We start from the raw sequence: 21,637 nt of genomic DNA on the forward strand, positions 1-21,637 counted from the left end.
TGCCCACAATACTGTGCTACTGAACAGACTAGCACTGAACCAACCTTTCTGGGGAAATTTCCCTCCCCTAAAGAGAATCAAAGCCTGAGGCCAGTTCCTTGTAACGATCTCTCTTTTCTGCTATCTGGAGATGGCAAGGGCTGCCCTGCTTATGAAGCCTGGTCATGGCTAAGAGATCTGTTCAGCTTTCAGCCCTGGCTGCCGGATAAGGGTCTCACGTATGATTTCACCTCAAGGCTGGTGACAAGGAGCAGGCATAGGGACCTTCAGGGTACCTCTGATGACTGCTGAGAGCCCACCCCATAGCCCTGTCTTCTGCTCAGAATGCTCCTGTGGATACAAGGACTGTACGTGATGAGTACCCTTCTGTGACAAGAACCCAGAGACCACCACTATAACAGCGGTGGCAGCAATGCTAAAATGACCATCAGTGCTGACATGGAGTGCAGGTTTCTCTCCCTACAAGGTGGTAGTTCTTGTCCTAATTACACCAACACTTACAACCCCCAGTGCCTTAAGGCCTAACTCTATTGTGGTCAGAACTAGGCGACAGGAATATGTCAAGGATTATTTTACACAATTTCTAAAATGGGGCCACAAGTGACAGCCAATTCCAAGATAAGGCCACTGACTAGCACCAGGTCTGTCCAGACTCTGAGTGGAAGACTAAGCCTAATCTGGAAGCCAGAAACCCCTCCCTGTGTGAACCAGATGCCACTAAACATCTAGCTAGAAAGAGTTGTGGGAGGCCGGCAGGAACTTTCTGTCATAGGCCTTGGCTCTTCTGCTATCGAGAGGACCAGGCAGTTTCTTGCTCATGGGGGCCACAGATTTCCAGAAGCAAGCTTATTTCCTTTAGCTTGGGAGGACAATCTTGGCTTTGGGGAGGCCAGGGCTGGATATGAGCCGAGACAGGAAGCCTCCTCAAGCTATGGCATTGTGCTTTTCCACATGTGTTCACATCTGTGCCCTCTTCTCACACTGACCCTATGAAACACACCCAAGGACAAACCCACACCAGGGACATACTCCCAGAATATCAGGGAGTACAAAGTTGACGTGAGTCATCACGGAGTTGATCTCATGCTGGGCAAAGGACTCAGGCATGGTGGTGCCGTTTACTCTACCCAGGCCAACAGTTGGCTTGCTTTCCCCTCATGCAAACCATTGCCCTCCACAATCTGTTTTCACCATCTCTCTCTTCCACATCTGGATCCTAGCAGCAGAACAGGTGGGGGCTGGGAACTGTGGTGTAGTCTGCACATGCCCTGCACCTAACGTCAACCCCAACAATGAAGATGGCGTGCCTTCCCTGTGCAGCCTTCTGTGTGCTCTCAGCTCTCATAGAGCCGAGAATATGAACTTACACTGACCACATCAGAGCCTAGGCTGCCTAGTCCAAGGCCACAATCTTTATTGCTTCTGTGCACCCCTCCCCCCCCAAGACAACATCCAACTTGTGTTGGAATTGGGGATTAGAGTACATCCTAGCCCATTTCACTTTAAAGTCTTCACAAGGAGGGTAGCCACCCAGTATGACGCTGTACACAGCAGGGGCAAAGGCTGAAAGAAACCTGCCAGTCATAGAAACGAACTGCAGAAAGCCAACCAGTGTGGGGCAGTATCCAAGCCAAAGCCCTACACTCCCAGCTGGTGTTGAGTCAGAGTACTTATAGAATTTCTTCTAGACTCTTGTCATGTGGGATAAGAAACTGCCCTTGGAAATGCCTTCAGGAACTAATTACGTAAGTGGACAAATACGCACACACCACAAGAATGACAGTAGTCACACATCAGCACTGCTCTCAAGACAGATCCTGAGGCTGTGTCGATGGGAGACTTCAACTATGATAGCATGGACCTCTGAGGAGCACTGGGAAAGTGACCTAAGTCTACAAACTTGCAACCAGCAACGCAACACTTACGTCCTAGTCTTGTCCCCGCGCTGTAGGTACATTACTCACACAGACACACTCGTAAGAGCCACCCTGTCCTTGCTCATACTAGCTACTCCCAGGGCCCCACCTGTCATCACAGTAGGTGAACTTCATGTCCATGCTGTGGCGGCTCAGGAAAGTCTTGCTGTCCAAGGGGATGTCCATGTGGGAGGGGTGCTGGATCGGCTCGCACATGACGATGAGGCAGGACATCAGGGGCTCCTTGTAGCCACAGAGGCTACTGTGAGGGGGGCAGTTGTTGTAGACCCTCACTTGCCCAGTGCAGTGCAAGACCTGGGGACAAACCACAGAAGTCATGCAAGGCCGAGAGTGCTGAGAACAGGGGCAGGGCTTCAGGCATCCCCCAACTCCCAGCTCACACTTGAGGCTCCAACCCACGACTCACAGCCTACCTTCCAGGTGGCCGACTTGAGGTTGACGGTCCGACCTCTGTTGGTGACTGTGCACTTCATCCTCATGAAGAAGTCTCGCTCAGTGGACATATCTTTATTCTTCTTCCCAAAACCAGAGCCTGAGTGGGGACGGGTGTGGGATCAGCTGAATTAGCCCAAATCACATTCCTGTAGTCAGGCTCCCTAATGGTTTGTGGTTTAGTGCTTGCACCTGCCATAGGCACAGAGTCCCTCATGGCCTAACACTCATGGTATCCCTCCGCTGCTGCACTTTGAGCCAATTTCACACAGGGGCTATCTATTGGCTAACACCACGCCCATAGAGACTCAGAGTGGAGGGGCTACTAGAAGAGACAGAGATGCTCCACTGCAGAAGCCGGATGCTCTTGATGTCCATCCTGGAGAGAGAGGCGCTGTACCCAAGGAAGGCTGGGTAGAAGCTCCTATGTTACTGCATCACCAAGAGCATTGATGCCGGAAGGCAGGAGCTGCCTGATGGTTTGGTACCCAGTGTCCTTAGCATGCAGTCACTTAGTACACTCAGTGTTTGTCGCTTGAGAGGAGTGAGGCTATGACCACAGTTTCAGATGCCTCCCCTGGGGCAGGCCTGGGTCCTCTAGTGGGAAGTTTGAGAGCAACCATGGTTGCTCCAAGGACATAAGTCTTTCCAGTTCGAATTATCCTCCGACCCTCCTGTCTGCTCTTTCTAGTCTGTTTCTCAGGAACATGAGAAACGTATATCCTGTCTACAGCCTGGGGTCATGCTCTGGATTATGTACCATTAGTTTTCTCCCAAAGGGACATGTGTCAAGGAAGCGGGGAGGGGAATGAACACACACACACACACACACACACACACACACCTTGTTTTTAACTGGAACTGGGTGGACAAGTCCATCTTAGAGATGTTCTTGACAAAGAGCCATTAGATCACCTTTCACACAGGATTAAGGAAATCACTAGGACAAAGGGCACACAGCTCCTCTCCTTCCCAGCATCTCCCGAGCCTGCCCACTTCCTCTGGTTCTTGCTATGCAGGGTAGTAAATGCAGGCCAGCAGTGTCTAAACTGTGTATGTACCCATTCTTGGCCTCCAAAGGCCAGCACCCTGCAGTAGGCAGTCACATTGCTCTTCCTACGAGAAGCTGCCAGCCCCTGGGCCCACACCCCGGAGGACCCTTGCTTTATTTGACTGACACAGTCTAGAAGAGGCATGTATCAGAAGGACGGGCATCCTTGAAGTGAACTGAAGTATTTTTTTGGGGAGGAACCCACATAATTTTTGTTTGTTTATGATGAGCTGTAGCTGTGCATGGAGAGCCCCCACCCCACCTCAGGAGTTAGGAATGAGGGGGCTGGAGATTTACTTGTGACCGGTTGTCTGGGTTGTTGCTGTTGTAGGCTCCTAACTTGCCAACTCCAGAGTCTCTGACATTGGATGGTGCCACCTCAGCATAAATATCTTCAACAGAACAAAGTTGGAGGCTCTCTACCTCACCATCCAAGCACCCCACAGCCTGTCGCCCCACCTTTCCTTCCTCCAGGAACCTACTCCGCCACTCTGTTCTTAGACCATGGGTCTACACAGACTGGAACCTTCTGCGAGATTCACTGAGTTTGATGGATCCCAAATCTCCACTCATGAACCAAAAGACCTAAGTTTTACTCAGATAAGGAGGAGGCTTGTAGCCGTGAGCCAGGGCACGTGAGAGCTAGAAAATACTACACTCAGCCTCGCCTTTGCCATCGATTTGAAAAGGCTTTGAGCAGCACAGGAGCGAGATACTTAGTTCAGCTCATGAAAACAGAGATTTGAGCCAGAAGCTGAGCTGGGACCAAGAACTCAGTGACCAGCAAGTTCTCAAGTAGAAAAGGAATGAGGGACACCTCTTTAGCAAGTGCTTTTCTGGACCCCAGGTATGGTGGTGCATATCTGTAATCTCAGGACTTTGGGAGGGAGGAATGCAAGTTCAAGGCCAGCCTGGGCTACATTGTAAGACCCTATTTAAAAAAGAGATGGGGGGGGGGAGGAGGAGAGAGGGGAAGGAAGGGGAAAGAGAGAGAGAGAGAGAGACAGAGAGAGACAGAGAAAGAGAGACAGAGAGAGAGAGAGAAAGAAGGAAAAGAAAGAAAGCGCTTCCAACAATATCATAGCCCCTTCACCAAAGAGAATCAATCAGTCTACACAGCCAAGAGTTTCTCAGCCCCACAGGCAAGACATACTCATGGTGGTCCCAGCCTGTGTACCACGGGGGCCAGTTGCCCAAGGCCTTCAGATAGAATTGCAGTGACCCAGGTGAGAAGCCAGGGCGGTGTTGGAAAGGGAGGTGGTTATACTTTTACAAAGCTTTGTAAGTCCAAGTGTGGATTACAGTCCTCTGTACCAACAGGAGAGGTAAGGAGACGCAGCCTCAGCTTTTACAGCATGAATGGCAATGAGCAAACCTGGCAGGCAGGCGTGGTACCACTGCCTTTGTTATTCAGGTTGGATGAGCACACACCCCACAGTAGTGACAGGTGAGAGAAGTAAAAGAAGATGTTTTCATGTGGACAGTCTGTCCAGACCTGCAGTAGGGTCGCAAGTTCAGAGAGGACCTTGTCAGTCACTGGAGCCACTGTTGCCTACCGCCGTGGCTCCTTCTGTTTGGTTTTGTAAGATTTATTGTATTTTTATCTGCGTGTGCACATTTGTGCAGACACCTACAGAGGCCAGAAGTGGGCCCTGGATCTCCTGAGGCTGGAATTGCAGACGGTTGTGACCCGTCATCACTGGTCATGGGAGCCAGGAGGCAGACATAAGTCCTCTGGGAGAGCAGCCTGTGCTCTTAACCACTGAGTCATCTCTCCAGCCCCAGAGTGTTCGCTCTCCTGAAGATCTCCAAGCTCCTGTAATAGTTACTTTTCAGCAGCGATCCTAAGGGCCATGCCTCCTGGACACCCACCCAGCTAGGGCAGGCCTGAACCTTGCATTGCCCAGAAAAATCGGCATGGAAGTGGTAATGTCTCAGATTCAGGACTCAGGCCTGAGCAGGTCTGCTAGCTCCTACTGTTGTACTTTGTAGGGAGAAGGGAGATCAATGGTCCTGAGCTGCCAAGTGAAGAAGGCTACTATGAGGCTCCACAGAGTGACAGCTGTGGTCCCCGTCTCCCAGATACAAGCCACAGGTGAGCCATTTTGATCCCTTCAGCCCAGTCTAGGCCCTGATGACTACAATCTGGCTGATGTCACATAGAGCAAGAGACCTGCCCACAGAGCCCACAGAAACTTGGGAGGTTGCTTAAGCCTGTGCGTTGGGTGGCTTGATTTATGACGGAAGACACCTGTGGCAGTTCCCATAAATAATCTGGCATAGATGAAGTTATTGGTTTGGGTGGTGTCACTCGGCAGAGATGATTGATTGATCTCAGGTGATGAAACCCACTGAGAGAAGGAGCACCCTGGTAGGGTGACATCAGGACCATGGGTGGCCATTAGGAGCCCGCCATGCTAAGTGCTGGGTCGTGTAAGCTCATCTCAAAGGCTACACGGCCCCTGGCGTCATAACAATCCACGTGACCTATTTGTGTAGGCCTTTGGGGAAGGGATCACGAGGAGAGCGTAAACACAGAAGAATGAATGAACGCGTTACCATTTTTGAGAGCCAGGTTCTCGCGGATTTCCTCGTGGTCACAAGGGTGAGTGAAATCAAAGATACTGTGTCCTGTGAGCTCCACCTGTTTCAAAGGCAAGACAGACGTTGTTACTCCTAACAATGACGTTGGACTCCAGGAGGAAGCTGGGATACGTCTGGATTCGGAGACTAGGAGGGTGATCAATCGGATGGTCACTGACAGTATCTGGCCAGTATTAGGTCCATGGACTTACAGTTGTAACAGGGCACTATTAATGGTGACAAGGACTTGATTCATAAGGGATGCCATGTCACTCTAGCTAGGACAGCCACAAGCAATGTCAAGCCCCATTCCATTGGGAACATGTTTCTCAGGCTCTGGGAGATGCTGGCCAGGACCTCCCATTAGTTTCTATCTCCCAAATGAGGCCATTTTTTTTTTTTTCCTTTGTAAAGAGGCAGAGGAGGGTGTCACCTGGGTAAGTCCCATGAACTTGCTGATGTTCTCCGACAGAAAGATCATGTCACCATCTTGGGTCACCACAGCGATGAAACCCTCCAAGGCTTTCAGGTACAAGTTGTCCATCTGCTGGTCAGCCTCAGCTTCCGATTCGTTTTCAGAGCAGACTGGAAAGGGAAGGGACCCACACATGTGAGGGTCACACACAACTGAAGGAAAGATAGGGGGCTGCCAGGCACGGCTCTAGGGCACAGGGTGGACTTCCTGGGAAATGCATACTGCCGACTACCGAAGTGTTTGCCACATGCCTAATGAGTGGACACTAAGTGAAACACCCGGGACACGTTGGCAGTGATTTGGGCCCAGCGTGGGTTTTGCGGTAACAGCACTTACGGCAGCAGTAGTAATGGTAGTGACAGAGTCTAGAGATAGAACGCTAATTACCATAGCAGCAGCAGCAGCAGCAACAACAGCAGCCGGAGCAGATAGCTTAGCTGCTAGCATATATGGAGAAATAACCACAGACGCTGCACTGAATCTTCTCTATTGACTCTACAATGCCCTGATTCTATGGAGATAGACGTACAAGAGTAAAACCATGGCCAAAAGTTGTGACGTCTAGACAGTTCGCAAGCCCCAGGGATGAATGCAATGGCCACCTTCAACCATCTTACAGGCTTTGGAGTCCAATCCAAACCCTGATCTATTCCTAGATCTGCCTCCCACTAGGTTATGACTTTGGGTAACAACTGTTTCCTCATCAGCAAGTGGAATAGTGTGATTTGAACAGTAAAGACCGAGCATGTAAACTACTTAAAATGCTGTCAACACCTGGGAACTCTTTATCCACCACCCCCCACTCCCTCTAAGACACTGTCGCTATTCTCAAGTTGTTCCGAGCCAAGGCAGATAACTCAGAGCACACAGCCTCATGAAGCTAAGCGAACACTTGCACACATTACAGTGGGCACCCAACTAGGGGTGCAGAGAGAGAGACTCTTTACAAAGAGGCAGCATTAAGGAGCCCTGTAAGCAGAGTTCACACCAGGCTAGAAAGGCTTGTCAGTGGCTGTGCAAGATCGGCCCGCCACTCCAGGACACATGGGGCAGGGTTCCTCCTAGGACCACAAGGAGCCCACCTGGTGGCAGAGGACCCATGTCCCAGTATCAGAAACTAGGCACGTAAAGAAGGCTCGGTGCTCTGAAGGACCCCTCTTCCAGCCATGGGCAGAGATGTGCCATCTCAAAGCACTACTTTGGCAACAGAGCGTGTCAAAGCTGCTGCTCCAGGGACCGCATGCTGAAGACATTATCTCACCTCCAGGTTACACTACAGTCCCGCATGTAGGGAAAACCAGCCAGTCTGGGACTGGGCAAGGTCAGGGTTTCGGCTGCATTTGGGTTACACCAGCGAGGTGGCCACTTTCTGCAGACAAGCAGAGGCCACAACTCTGAGACCTACTGAGTTGTTATTTTCTCCTCAGCTTCTTTGATCTCAGTGGTAACACTGACTTCAAAATCTGGAATAACCCCAGGACAACCTTTTTTTGGTTAACTAGGCTTGGAGAAAATAATTCTGCTTAAAGTTTCCTGTTTTTGACTGGCCTATCACAGGCAAGCAGCTTTCCACAGTGTCCAGCCCACTGTCTTCCAGGAGGTGGCGAAATTGGCTACCCTGGCGGGTTGCTGGCCTTAGGAGGGAAGGAGCGAGAGGGTGCTCTGGGACCAAGATGAGAAACAGAACATCTTGGGACCGAAGTCACAGTGACTACAAGGTCAAAGATGCCAGCAGCTCTCCTCCTTCCCTGGGACCCTGAGGCAGCTAGACTCGGGCGTGGTCTCTTCCTCCAGTGGAACTATTGCTCCTGCAATCACCCGTGTATCCCGCTGGGAGTCTATGAAGGCACTTGGCCAGGTCACTCCCGGCCTGGACAAGGGAGGCAGACATCCCTCTCCTGCCCCCAGAGCCCAGAGCCTCCGCTGAAAAGTGAGGTTGCTGTGCCTCACAGCTGTCCACATCAAGCCTCCCCCTAGATACAAATATCTGACCCTGCACTGGGCGTGGGGAAAGAAGTTCTCACCCACTGTCCTTACTAAGCTTTCCCTCTGTGTCTGCCCTTGGCTGGACAAAGCGCTGGCTCCCCAGCCACTCGCTAGCCAGCTGCTTGCTTGGGCCTGTCCTGCAGAGAGCTGGAAAGGATGAAAACAATCCCACCACTTGAGGAGTCGACACATGGGGTCTGCGAGTCTGAGCCCTTCCCGGGATGCGGGCGATGATGGAGAGCAAGGCACTGGTACAAAATAAGGTAGCTGCTCACTAAGGTCCTGGCTGGGTCTTCTAATTATCTCTGGTCCAACCTCCTGGCCATTTGCCTCCCAAGACCCGTCAGGGTTCAAATCTCAAAGGAGGACTGTGGCATAGCCAGCCGCCTCCTCTGAGAAGGAGCATGGCTGGTGAAGGAGCAGGACCAGATTCTTTAATGCTAAAAATAGCCCCAGTAAACAGGCTTTGATGACTCCCCCAGCCAGGATATGTGCAGCTGAGAGGGCTTCGGAGCACCTTTTCCGGAGCACTGCTCATTTCCTTCAGGCAGCGCCGCGCATGTTGGGTGGCACACCAGGATGGTAGGAGCCAGTCGTCTCTGGTAAACTGGCAGGTGGCAGGGCAGGCAGCTTTTTTTCTGACTGGCTCTCTGAGACCAGGCTGTGCCAGGACTGAGGTTGGCCAGGGTGCCGGCCGCCTTCGTACCGCACCAGGTCTGTCCTTCTCGCGCGTCCCTTCTTCGAGGAGAAATCCTGGAATTGCTAGACTGTTCCTAACAGGCTTCCTGCTTCAAGAGTGCTTGGGGCTAGGTTATATCTGCAGGGTCCTTCCTCTCAAAGGCTTTGCCTATGTAGTCCCTCCCCTCTCGGCGCTACCATAGTGCTCACACCCTTCAGATAGACCGACAGCAAAGCGAGTCCACATGGGCCACGAGGAAATGAGTATGGGCCATTTACTGCATTGTCTACCTACCCGACTGTGGGCAGGCTGGGGCTATCTCACACTTTCAGGAGAGGGAGGGATCTCCCCTGATCTGGATGAAGTCCCAGTGTGCCCCAGAAGTCCCCCGCTAGAGATTTTTATTACATTCTTTCCACATCTGCTCAGCCCATCCTCCCTCTCTGTGTTAGCCTTCATAAAATGCCATGCAGGGTTACCATCAGCTGCTATCTACGGAGCAAATGTTTTGCTTTGGGAGAATGAGGTGACCAAGGTTAGTGTTTCTTGAAGGGACTACTGGCTTCTCTCAGCCATTAACATCCTGGCATGAATCATCTTCCTGGCTTCCTTCCAAACAGGGCAAAGAAGGGCCTTGATTGGAATATAGGTGGGGCACGGGAGTGGGACAGTTAAAAAGTGGGATGAAAACCAGGGGAAATATGTCTCACCACAAGGCACAAGAGGGCACAGAAACTACATCTGCTGCCATAATTTTTATCCCCTTTGTCCCACTTTTCTGATGGAAAGGTCACGGTGAGAACTTTAAAGCCACATGTCTTGGGCTTTAATGTCTTTCCTTCCCCAGACTGGGGATCAGAGAATCATCTCCTGAAGACTATGTGTCTTCATTAGGCAATGCCAGGAATCAAACAGAAATAAATCCAATCAAAATAAGCAAAAATAAACATGACATTTATGTCTGGAAGCCTGCCTTGTGCTGACTTCCAACTTTGCAGTAAAGAGATTTTTTTCTTTTTAAAACAGGCACAAGTCTGAGGAAGCCTCAAATCAGAATTAGCACAAAAAGGCCATTTTTTACATTTGCTGTGGTCTAAAGCTCTCAAAATGTATCAGTGACACCCCTTGGGTCGCAGAGTGCAGGACTCATCTTGAAAGAGGATTTAAGACAATCAAGTGATGTTTCCACTCATGTCCCCGCCAGAATGTGTTCTGTCCTCAGCGCAGTGTGGAAGCGAGGACCATAAAACTATTGTTTCAGTTAGCTTCCTGTGATACAGATCTCAGCTGTGGCCCCGACTCGCAGCCTGGATTTCTCAGTGCTGAGGCTTCCTCTCCAACATTCCCACACACAACAGCCTACTGTGAGAATCAAAGAGAAGCATGTTTCTAAGCAAAGAAGAAGCCCTCCTAATGCCAAACCTGGTATTTTTTAGCTGTTTGAACTCTGAGGCAGACAACTTCAACTTGCTTAAGTAATGAGCCTCTGGTTTGTTTTGACTTGGGAAAGTGGATGTGGTAACACTGGAACACTGGAACTGAAACACTAATCCAAGGACGTTACGGTTCACCCTGGTTTTTCTTTTATACCATCTCTCCAAAAGATCAATGCTTTTTGCTAGAATTATTTCTGAGCTTTAGCTTGCACATTAGGCTAGAGACAAAGGTCTTTCATTCATCCAACAATGTTGCAGGTGACTATCTAAGGCCCAATGAAAAAAAAATGTGTACACAGTTGCAAGGAGAGATGACTGCCAAGCCAATATTCCAAGTGCAGGGGGTATCTGTTCAAAATCCTGTAATCTTTTCATCTGGTAGGAGGAAAACAAAAACCATGAGAACCTATGATTCAGCTGACAAGATGGCTCTGAAGGCTGAAGGGCTTGCTGTGCAAGCCTGACATAAGCTGGATCCCTAGAACCCATGGTGGGGAGCGAGAACCAGCTCCCCAAAGTTTCCTCTGATTCCCCATACACACCAACACATATGCCGTATTTTTCGGGCCATAAGGCGCACCCTAATCTCCCCCCCCCCCCACTTTGGGGGGGGGCGTGCGTCTTATGGTCCGATTGCTGTTTTTTACTGTTTTTCTTGTTTTTCTGTTCTAAAAACTGGGTGTGTCTTATGGTCAGGTGCGCCTTATAGTCTGAAAAAATATGGTAAAAATAAGTAAAAATTTAAGACCATTATTTAAAAAGAAAAGAAAAAGAGGACCATGTGGGAAAGCTAGACTTGGCTATGTGTGCCTGTAACCCCAGTGTTGACTGGCAGACATAGGGAGATCCTGGGAGTTTGGCCAGCCGACCGAGCCAAAACGGTGAGCTTCAGGCTGTGCGAGAGGCCCTGTCTGAAAGAAATGAAGTAACAGAGCTAGACCCCAAGTTCTCCTCTGTCCCCTGCAAGAGTGCACACATGCACACACTAAAACAAAAGGGAGGACGAGGAGGAAAAAGGTTGTTTTTACACTCTACTTCTGAAGACAGTTTCTACACCTGGTCTAGAGAATGCCTCGTAGGAGCCTCTGAGAAAACAGTAGAGACAAGGAAGGCTAAGTCACCATCTCCTTTCCTGGTTGCACTCATGAGCACTCCTCCTTCAAGGACACCAGGACTAAAAGTTGAAACTTTTTATCATTTTCTTTCTTTGGGACAGAGAGGCCTAGAGCTCATGTGCCAAGGCTTCTGCCATGTCCGTGCTCGGGCAGCCCTTGTTGTCAACACTCAGAGCTCCTGAGCTGGGACGTGTGATGTCTGGTCCTCTCTCTGTGGCTTCACATAGTACACGGAGTGTGGGAGGGGCTGCACAGGGACACATGAGGGCAGATACGCTCAGAAGATCCAGTCCTACTCTCTGTGGCTTCATGTAGTACACAGAGTGTGGGAGGGGCTGTACGGGGACACATGAGGGCAGATACGCTCAGAAGATCCAATTCTACCCGAGCGAGCCTCTGCAAATCAACCTCGCAAGCACCGAGGAGGACATGCAGGCTTCTGTGTGGGCGAGCATAGACAATGTGTTCCTGCTACAAGAGCAGGGCACAGACAGGACTCTGAGAGCCTTCTGTCCACCCACTGCTTGTGGCTTGCCCTTGTTGGTCTCCAACTCCATGGCCCTTATCAACACGTTTTGCCCGACGCGCTTTGCAGAAGCCTACAGACCACCTATCTGTCTGTTGGCCTCATTTCGCCAAGGGGAAAGACCTCTGTAAAAGGAAGGAAGGCAGGGGGTCAGCCTTTTTATTCGGCAGTCCAGGCTTCATGGGGAGCCTTGGCCTGTGTTTCCCTCTTCCATTTGTATCTGCAGCTGAGGGCTTCCTTTTACCCTGCTGTCCGTCTGTCTGTCTGTCTGTCTGTCTGTCTATGCAGCATCTTTGCCCTTGCTTCTCTGTTTCTGTGACAGCACAGTCACCCCAGCCTTGCAGCACAGGCTTAGCCTGCAGCCTCGGGGTGGGGGTGGGGGTGGGGGTGAGGGTGGGGTCCCTGAGCAGTCATTCTCCCCTCTGAAGGTCTTTCCCACAATATCCTTCCTGTGCACGGGGCCCAGAATAGCACAGGCCAGTCTGATTTCCCTCCTCACACTGGATCCCCTCTGCGCAGGGGCTCTTTCCCAGAATAGCCACGTCCTCACAGGACGGCAGAGGGAGTCCATCTCCAGAGTGCACCATACTCGCTTAGGGAAGCTGGAGGCGAGCCACAGAATCTGCCCTCCTCCTCCACTCATGCCCTCAGACACCTCTCCCATCAGGAGCGCCAGCCTAGCTGCTACACGCTGTCTAGTTTCCTTACAGAACTGATCAATCTGACAGTACTAGGCCTAGGATCCGAAAGTGGAAATCCCGGGCTGCCTCTTCCTGGTAAAGCCTAACAGGAAACGGTTTTTGAAGACTGTATCTCTGAGAAAGGAAGAAAAACAATTTTTTTTTTTATGAAAAGAGATGCTAGGCAAAGGCTGAGGATGGGTGATGCCTGAAGTTGTCATTTCTCAAGGGGTTATCCCTGCAGAAAAGGATACAGCTAAGTTACTGTCTCCATTAACTCCTATGCCCCATGAATGGTTCCCATTTATACATAAAGAAACCATGGTTCTGAGCGATGGAGTGGCCTACCTAACAGTCTAGAAGGAGGGCATAGATGGATTCTACACATCTTCTCTGATGTACTAGAGATGTGGCTGGAAGGCAAGGACAGAAGGCTTCCTGCAGAGCCAACACGGTGTGCATCAGTGTTCACATTCACGTATGGCAGAGCCAGCCTTCCAGCAGAAGCTCTCGTCTGCTCACCCAGCCCCTTTCTCTCTCTTGCTTCTGGGTGCTCACACCCTTGCTTGGGCCTATCCTTGACCTCTTCCCCTGGGTCTACTCACAATAAGACCATTGCCAGAGAGGAGCTAGCTAAAATGAAGGGACAGGGCCAAGCAAGGTGACACAGTACGTGGAGGCACTTGCTGCCAAGCCTGACAACCTGAGTTCAAGCCCCAGAGCCCCAGAAACCAGATGGTGGAAGAACAGAGCAAATGGGCTGACTCCCAGTGGTTGCCCTCTGGGCTCAGGGACATGCCAGCCTGGGGCAGCACCTGCCAGCCTTACCTGAGGACAGGAGCTTGTGTGTTCTCAGGAAACTGATAGCTAGCCGCATGATGGAGGCTTTGTCCAGGTGGGCGCTCACACTGTGAGGCAGGGGTAACTCATGAGCCAGTTCATAGAAGACCTCGGTCTCCTTGCTGCGCCGGCACCTGGCGGCATCTCGGGATTTCTCCTTCCTCAGCTCTGAGCTGCTCCTAAATAGAGAACCAAGGGGTTAGTCTCTGGGATGTCACTGCCATCCTATCACACTCCTGGCCACATCCTCCTATCCATTGTAACGTCAACTCTCCCACTCAACCAATCTGACTCAGCCCAGTGTAGCTACAAGAAGCTGCTTTTCGCTATTGGCTTTGTTTCTGTATCTGCCGTTACCCTCTCAAATGGCGTCCTTCTCCTGTACCCCTGTAAGGGCCAGAAGTGGTCTTCATGTGGGTAGGGTTTCAACAAAGACTTGATGATTAGATTAATTAACAGACCTTGGGGACAGGGGTCAAGGGCATCGATGGAAAGGGAAGATGAAGAGGGTATGGCCAGAGCCATGCATGGTGTTGGCCATACACGGTGTTGCCAAGAGCCCTTGAGAGCAAAGTTCTCTCTCTCTTTCTCTCTCTCTCTCTTTTTTTTTTTTTTTTTTCCAGGTAAGGTGCACTCAGTGAAAGTGAAAGCCAGCCTGGGACTTGAGCTCCCATTTCAGATCTGAGGGAGATGCCAGAGCAGAGGCTGAGATTGCCAGGAAAGCTCATAGAGAACTCAGGCGACACGCCTCAGTTTGCCCCAAAGTGTATGCCTCCAAGGGGCATAGTGTAAGCAGCAGTGGGTGCACTCCCTGCTGGCCTGCGGTACCAGACTGATGCCTGCTTGTTTTCCTCTCTGTTGAAGGGTAGGGGAGGAAGACCCACACCCACACCCAAACCTGCCTCTTTCCAGAGGCCCTAAAGAAACTGGAACTCTTAGGAAATCCGTATCAATACTAACATGAGTGAGTTTAAAAGTCAGAATATCTGTGCCAGAACCCTTAACTTCTCCACTTGCTAACTCTGTAAGCTTCGATGACGACGAAGGTGCTTAGCGTCTCCTTGTTTGGTACCCTATCAGTGACCTATCAGCAGTGTAGGGCAACCATGTCCTTAGGAGCACATATGCCTCACACGTAACACTTTACACATGACACACAAGGGGATGGCTAGAAATACGCTAAGTAGCCAACACGCTTATGATGGTCACAGTATCACAGTTACAGTGTTTGGTATAATTCAGCTACTATTTCAGGTGATACCATGTTAGCATCTTTACACGTCACGGTGTGCTGTGAGAACAGACATTAGTAACATCCCTAATATACAGATGAAAAAAACAGGCCACAGAAGCTAAACAATTCACCTGTGCCTGTTGGCTGGTAAGTGGAGCAGTGGGCGCTGCCCTGGGCAGGGCTACCCCAGAACCTAGGTGCTCAGCCATTAGTGACTATTGAGAGTCGCAGGGTAGCACAGTTAGGAAGCCCCACTCCCACCCTCCCTGGTCTGCCAAGTGATTATCTGTGTTTTCTTGTGTTTCTATAAATAACAGATAATCACTTGTTTCCTAAAGAAATTAATTTGGTTTTTGTTTCTGTAGAAGATGTCCAATGTGCTTTGTGGCTTTCAAGGCCTTCATCCCACCGGCTCCAGGCTGGCTTACTCTACCTTACCTTCTACGATTGATTGCCAAACCCAGGGGCTTGTTTCCCTCTTGTTTGGCTTTGAGCTTCTCATGATCTGGACCAAAAATGGCTACTTGGGGATTCCTGGAGTGTTGGCATGCCTCCCACCCCTGCTGTAGATTTGCGACAGAAGCCCTGTTTTGACTTTTGTAGACAGAGACCATCCAGCTCCTGGGATGGATTACCCACTGGATACCAGGCTGCAGGAAAGAGCCATGCCACACTCCAGATGGTCGGGCAGAACCTTGTGAGAGATCGTGAAATAAAGGAGTTGGATGTTCTTGTCCTCGCTCCCCTTTCTGTTTCCCTCGTCTATCTCTTTCCTTTTCCCCCGCTCCCTGACTTCCGGCTCTCAGGAATCCCACACCCAATCCTTCTCACCCTCTTAGAACCTGTCCTTCAGAAGATTTTGCATCTTCTACCAGACTTTAAGGGCAGAAACTGGTCCCTAGATTTTTGCATCTTCATGCCGAGCTTGTGGGAACAGAGCATGTTAAGGGTGCACAGGCTTTGGGCATCACAAAGGCAGGCAGGCAGGGGGGATGCCTACAGTGGAACCCGCAGTGCTGGGTCATGAGATCCAGGGAGGAGAGCCTGAGTTCCACTCTTCAGCATCAGCCCTCACACTTCCTGACCCCAGGGTCAAACACATGATGGAGTCATTAGACACAGCTAGAGCAGCAGGCTGGGTGGAGCAGTCAACACAGACTATGCGTTAGCAGCAACACTTTCATGGACAAAGCCCCTCACTGTGTCAAGACTCCTCCCTTGGAGAGGAAGAGGCTCCGTGGCTGAGGAAGAGCCATGGGAAACAGGCTACCTAGACTTGGGGTTCTGTTTGGCATTAGAGATCTGAGTTGGGCCATGCTCCTCCAAGCACACACACACTCACTAATATAGCGTGTTTGGCCACTGCACAAGAACTGTACATATTGCCCCGTTAGACTCTTCTCTCTGACACAGCTTGGTAGACATTGTGCAATTTACAGATAGGGAAACTGAGGCTCAGAACATAGTATGCCATTTCCCCAAGGTCTTAAAGCTGGAGCCTACATAGGCACTGAGAGGGTTTCCAGTCAGCAAGCAGACAGGCTGCCTGATTATATCCTTGTAGCCATGTGTGGAGAGCAGGCAGGTGATACCCTTGCCCCCCATCTCAGAGAGTTGGAAGCGGACCCAAGCAGGTTAAGTTGCATGCTTAGAGCAATTATGTAATTAGGGGCAGAGCTGGGGATAAAACGTTACCCCGCCACCTGCAATGCGCGTGCACACACACAGCGTGTGTGTGTGTGTGTGTGTGTGTGTGTGTGTGTGTGTGTGTGCGCTCTCTCTCTCTCTCTCTCTCTCTCTCTCTCTCTCTCTCTCTCTCTCTCTCTCTCTCTCTCTCTTCCCCACCACAGCGCAATACTCTCTTCAGTGCTTGTCCCTAGGGGGCAGTACCCTTGTACCCTTCCTCAGCAAGAAGGAAGAAACTTCAACACCTGAACATTTAGAAGAAAGGCTGACACCCTGAGGCAGACCCCTGGTTCAAAAGTTGCCTACTCCACTTTAGCTGTCTTGTTTTTATAGCTGGACTCTAGAACTAGCTTCATTTTAATTAGATTTCCTAGTTAACCTTGACAGAATCCAGAGATGTCTAATGCTGACTCTTGGAAAAAATAGACAAAAATCTGTAACACTGAAATCATTTAATTAGCAAGCTCGAAGAACAAGAATAATTAACAGAAGGTGCAGATAACAGAAGCCCGGGCTTGTAGATGGTCACAATGCCATCAGCCCCTGTGACTTTGGAGAAGAAAATCCATCCTCTGGGCTCTAGTTCCCTCACTTATAAAGTAGGAAGAAGGCTCCATACCTTGTCAGGATAAAAGGAGATGAACACAGAAGCCTAGGAAGGTTGTTTGGCAATGAAAACTCCCTTGGCAGACTGGAAATCTGCCGTCTGGCTGCCATGAGCATCGGTTGCATTTGGACTCTGCCATAACACCTGTCTTTCATCACCCAGCAGGCTGTCTGGGGTACGGGACCATGGCACACAGGCTGACCCTGATCACCTCTGCACACCAGATCTGGACATCTTCCGAGGTTGACAATGGATTTTGTTTCCTGAAATACTTTTCTTCCGAGATGGGTTCCATAATGGCCATGGTTTGCTTTTCTTTATTGAATTTATCCTGAAATTTACATATTAGAATCCACTGGCTTCTCTTAAAAAGATATCATCCCCTAAATGTGTAAGTAATTGGAAGACTTGGTGGCCTCTTGCTCAATGTTGCTCATGTCTCCTAAGTTCTCCTGCCATCTTTGCGATGCTCCTGTCCCCACAGGAGGCCCTATATAATAAGCTGTGTGTGAAACACACCACCTAAGTGTGGTTCTGGCTGCTTTCCTTGCACACACTGAGATCTGTGTGCTGGCCCCATACTGGGGCCCTGTAGTCACCAGAGAGCGAGTGAGGCCCACAAACCTTGCTCTCCAGGAGTAAGCTAATCTAATTAGGGGGCAACAGCTACACCTGTCATCACTAACGAGAGCAACAAATAGAGGCCACATGTTAACATCAGGGACAGGGACTCAGGGAGGAAGTATAGTGATGATGCGCTTACAACAGCCTGGGGGTTCGGAAAATATTTTCTAAAAGAAATGTATGTTACCTCATTTGAGTTTCACAATAACCCTTAAAGACAGGAGCTAGAGAGACTAAATCATTTGTCTCAGTTCTAGCTTTTCTTGGGTCCCAACCTCCCAATTTTCCTCCTTGGCAGCAGAGAAACTAGTGAACCTTTCTGCACACCCAGTGTTACTACAGACTTTCCTACAAATCAGATCCCACCCACACTACGGGAAGAGGAAGGTTCACACTTAGAAAAGATACACTATAAAGGATTCCCTGGCGCTTGGACAGTTCCATCTCTGGATCAGCACCCGATAGCCTTAGGGAAGTCCTGGGACCCAAGGAGCAGAGCCAGTATTGGGGTTCACACTGGGAGGAGTCGGAAGGCAGAACACATGCAGCCCCCATTGCTGTAGAGCTGGCTTGCGATGAGGTATGTCCGAGGAGAGTCCAGCGCTGCATCAAGCAGCCTTGCATACTCCCTACCACACTACAGCTGGGGAGGGGGCAGCTCCTGATTGGCTAGAGCTTGTCTGCCCCATACACATTCATTTATAATAGCTCTCCCTGAGGGGAAACACATGTGAATCTGAAAGGTTTACTCCCAAGTAAAGGAAGCAAACACTTCAGGAAACTAAAGGTGAGACAGAATTGACTGACCAGATGGCCTGATCGCTAGGTCCAGGTGCAGCTGTTCATCTGCTAGTGGACAGCGGCTTTAGAGTCCCTCACAGACACCAAAGCCATCATATACTCAAGTCTTTAAGGGCTGTAGTGTTTGCGCAGACCCCGCACACATCTGCCTATATACTTTAAGCCAGCTCTTGGCGACTTACAATGTGTCCTAAGATGTGAGCACTGTATATGTAGTTATTACACTATGTTGTCCAGGGAATGATAATAAGAAAAAAAAATGGCTGCACATATTCAGCACACACAGGACTTCCTTCCAAATGTTCTAGCTCTGGTTAGTTGGACCAAAGAATATGGAGCCTTAATATATGATGCTGCAACTCCACCTGGCAAAATAACCTTGGGTCAGAGCACATGATGCTGTAAGTGGCAGTGGATCCCTGATGCATCATCCACAGTGACCGCACATGATGCTGTAAGTGGCAGCGGATCCCTGATGCATCATCCACAGTGACCACACATGATGCTGTAAGTGGCAGTGGATCCCTGATGCATCATCCACAGTGACCGCACATGATGCTGTAAGTGACAGTGGATCCCTGATGCATTCATCCACAGTGACCACACATGATGCTGTAAGTGGCAGCGGATCCCTGATGCATCATCCACAGTGACCGCACATGATGCTGTAAGTGGCAGTGGATCCCTGATGCATCATCCACAGTGACCACACATGATGCTGTAAGTGGCAGCGGATCCCTGATGCATCATCCACAGTGACCGCACATGATGCTGTAAGTGGCAGCGGATCCCTGATGCATCATCCACAGTGACCACACATGATGCTGTAAGTGGCAGCGGATCCCTGATGCATTCATCCACAGTGACCACACATGATGCTGTAAGTGGCAGTGGATCCCTGATGCATCATCCACAGTGACCACACATGATGCTGTAAGTGGCAGCGGATCCCTGATGCATCATCCACAGTGACCACACATGATGCTGTAAGTGGCAGCGGATCGCTGATGCATTCATCCACAGTGACTTCTACTGGCCCAAATGATCCTTATTTCTGACCTCCAAGTGACCACAGCCTGAAGGGGAGCCTAGCTGTCTCCAATACCACCAAGGAAGTTGGTTGCTCAGCTAGCTTCTGACTAGACTTTTACTGTGGCTAGAGTCATCAGGTATCTGAGCCATAAGTCTATTACCCTAGAAGGTTAAGTGGTGGAGAAGTCAGTGAATTTCAGTAGGTCAGAGAGAAGGATGAGGCCCATTAAACCAGCTTGGGTCAATGTGGTTGGTTGGTGACAAAGTTCTAAACATGCTAAGTCACAGGGGGCCCTGAATGCAAGAAATAGGGCTCCAGTGCAATTGGGAAGGAGAGTAGGCTCTTCAATGAGGGTGTGACGCTGCTGTACAGGAACTGCCTGCTGGGAGAGATGGCTCAATGGTTAAGAGCATAGACTGCTCTTCCAAAGGACCGGGGTTCAATTCCCAGCACCCACATGGTGGCTCACAATCCTCTGTGACTCCAATCTTAGAGGACCCCACACCTTCCTTTGTGCATGCTGCATGTACACAGCGGCACAGTCATACAGGCAAAACATGCCACATGTAAGAGTAAGTAAATAATATAAGAAGGAGAAGAAGAAGAGGAAGAGAGGAGGAGGAGGAGGAGGAGGAGGAGGAGGAGGAGGAGGAGGAAGAAGAAGAAGAAGAAGAAGAAGAAGAAGAAGAAGAAGAAGAAGAAGAAGAAGAAGAAGAAGAAAATACCAGTGTTGAATCTGAGAGCCAGAGGGAGTCAAGAGCTTACAGATGAAATCAGCAGAGCTGAAGCCTCTGGCTCTTGACTGTGGCTGCTCACTGGCAGAGCCTTAAAAATGGGCCATTGGGTCCTGGCTCAGAGTGACTTGGATTTGATGTCTCTGAGGTACAAGCAGGGCATCATGGCTCTTGCCCCCTGCAGCTCTTATGAACCCAGAGCTAAGAACCACGGTTAAAACGCTGTCGTCTTTTTTTTTTTTTTTTTTTTTTTTTTTCTGAGGTAGGATTTCTCTGTGTAGTCCTGGCTGTCCTGGAACTTCCTTCATAGACCAGGCTGGCCTCGAACTCAGAGGTCTGCCTGCCTTTGCTTCCTGAGTGCTGGAATTAAAGACATGTACCACCACGCCTGTCCAAAGCTGTCACATTTTAAAGGCCCTTTTGTTGATTTTTGTGTGCATTATGTGTGTGATCTCAAGTTAAGGATGTCTTAGAAATACCATTACTCCTGCTCTCAAGCATTTAGGAGGAGAAGCAAACTGGCATTTGTGGGGCTCTGGAATACAGTGCTTTTCCTAAATGATTCCATTTGGTCCATATTTACATTGGAATTACTGCCATAGATGTCATTTTAGCAAAACAGCCATCTTCAATGTTAGCGTGTATCAAAAACTCCGGGAGTCCTCACTGTTCCAGACATCAGGGCCCGTTATCACACAGCCCAGGGAGCAGGAAGCCCAGGTCTACAACTGAGACCTGACCGCACCCCCCCCCCCTTTACAAGGTGTCCATAGTCGTCATTCTTAGAAAATTTGAAGTCACTATCATAAGCTAAACAGATTTTATCTGGGGGTGACGGGGCCATCTCTCTACTAGATGCTATAGGAAGACATCAAAATAATGACTTCAAATTAGAGATTTACTCTAAGTGTCACCAAAAGGTGGTGGCCATGACAAGAGTGACTTCAGGAGAACGCGATGAGGGCTTGTTCTGCTGAGGTGGCCACTGCTCTATGTATTTTGGAAGGTCATTTTGGAATTAATGTTGGAGCCACACAAGAGTATCGGTTACAAAATTTAATAGTGTCGACGTCATTCTAACCCCTGACTGTCTTCCCCAACTTACCCGCCCTTTTAGTCACCAGACCAGGCTGTGGACAGCTCATAGTTCTTGGGAAGAATAAAATGTACTCTCAGCT

At 49.9% G+C, this 21,637-nt stretch overlaps 1 protein-coding gene across 1 annotated transcript in view; it reads right to left on the reverse strand.

Annotated features, from left to right (window-relative positions):
• Nucleotides 1–21,637, reverse strand: part of Epas1 (endothelial PAS domain protein 1) — an 82,204-nt gene that overhangs the window by 21,604 nt on the left and 38,963 nt on the right. The window contains exons 2-6 of the mRNA XM_051159618.1: nt 13,729–13,919; nt 6,437–6,588; nt 5,980–6,064; nt 2,351–2,469; nt 2,026–2,231 (exon numbers count right to left, since the gene is read on the reverse strand). Coding sequence (XP_051015575.1) covers nt 2,026–2,231; nt 2,351–2,469; nt 5,980–6,064; nt 6,437–6,588; nt 13,729–13,919 — 753 coding nt within the window. The remainder of the gene's footprint in view (nt 1–2,025; nt 2,232–2,350; nt 2,470–5,979; nt 6,065–6,436; nt 6,589–13,728; nt 13,920–21,637) is intronic.

This window comes from Acomys russatus, chromosome 1 (genome assembly GCF_903995435.1).
Source record: "Acomys russatus chromosome 1, mAcoRus1.1, whole genome shotgun sequence".
Taxonomy (NCBI): domain Eukaryota; kingdom Metazoa; phylum Chordata; class Mammalia; order Rodentia; family Muridae; genus Acomys; species Acomys russatus.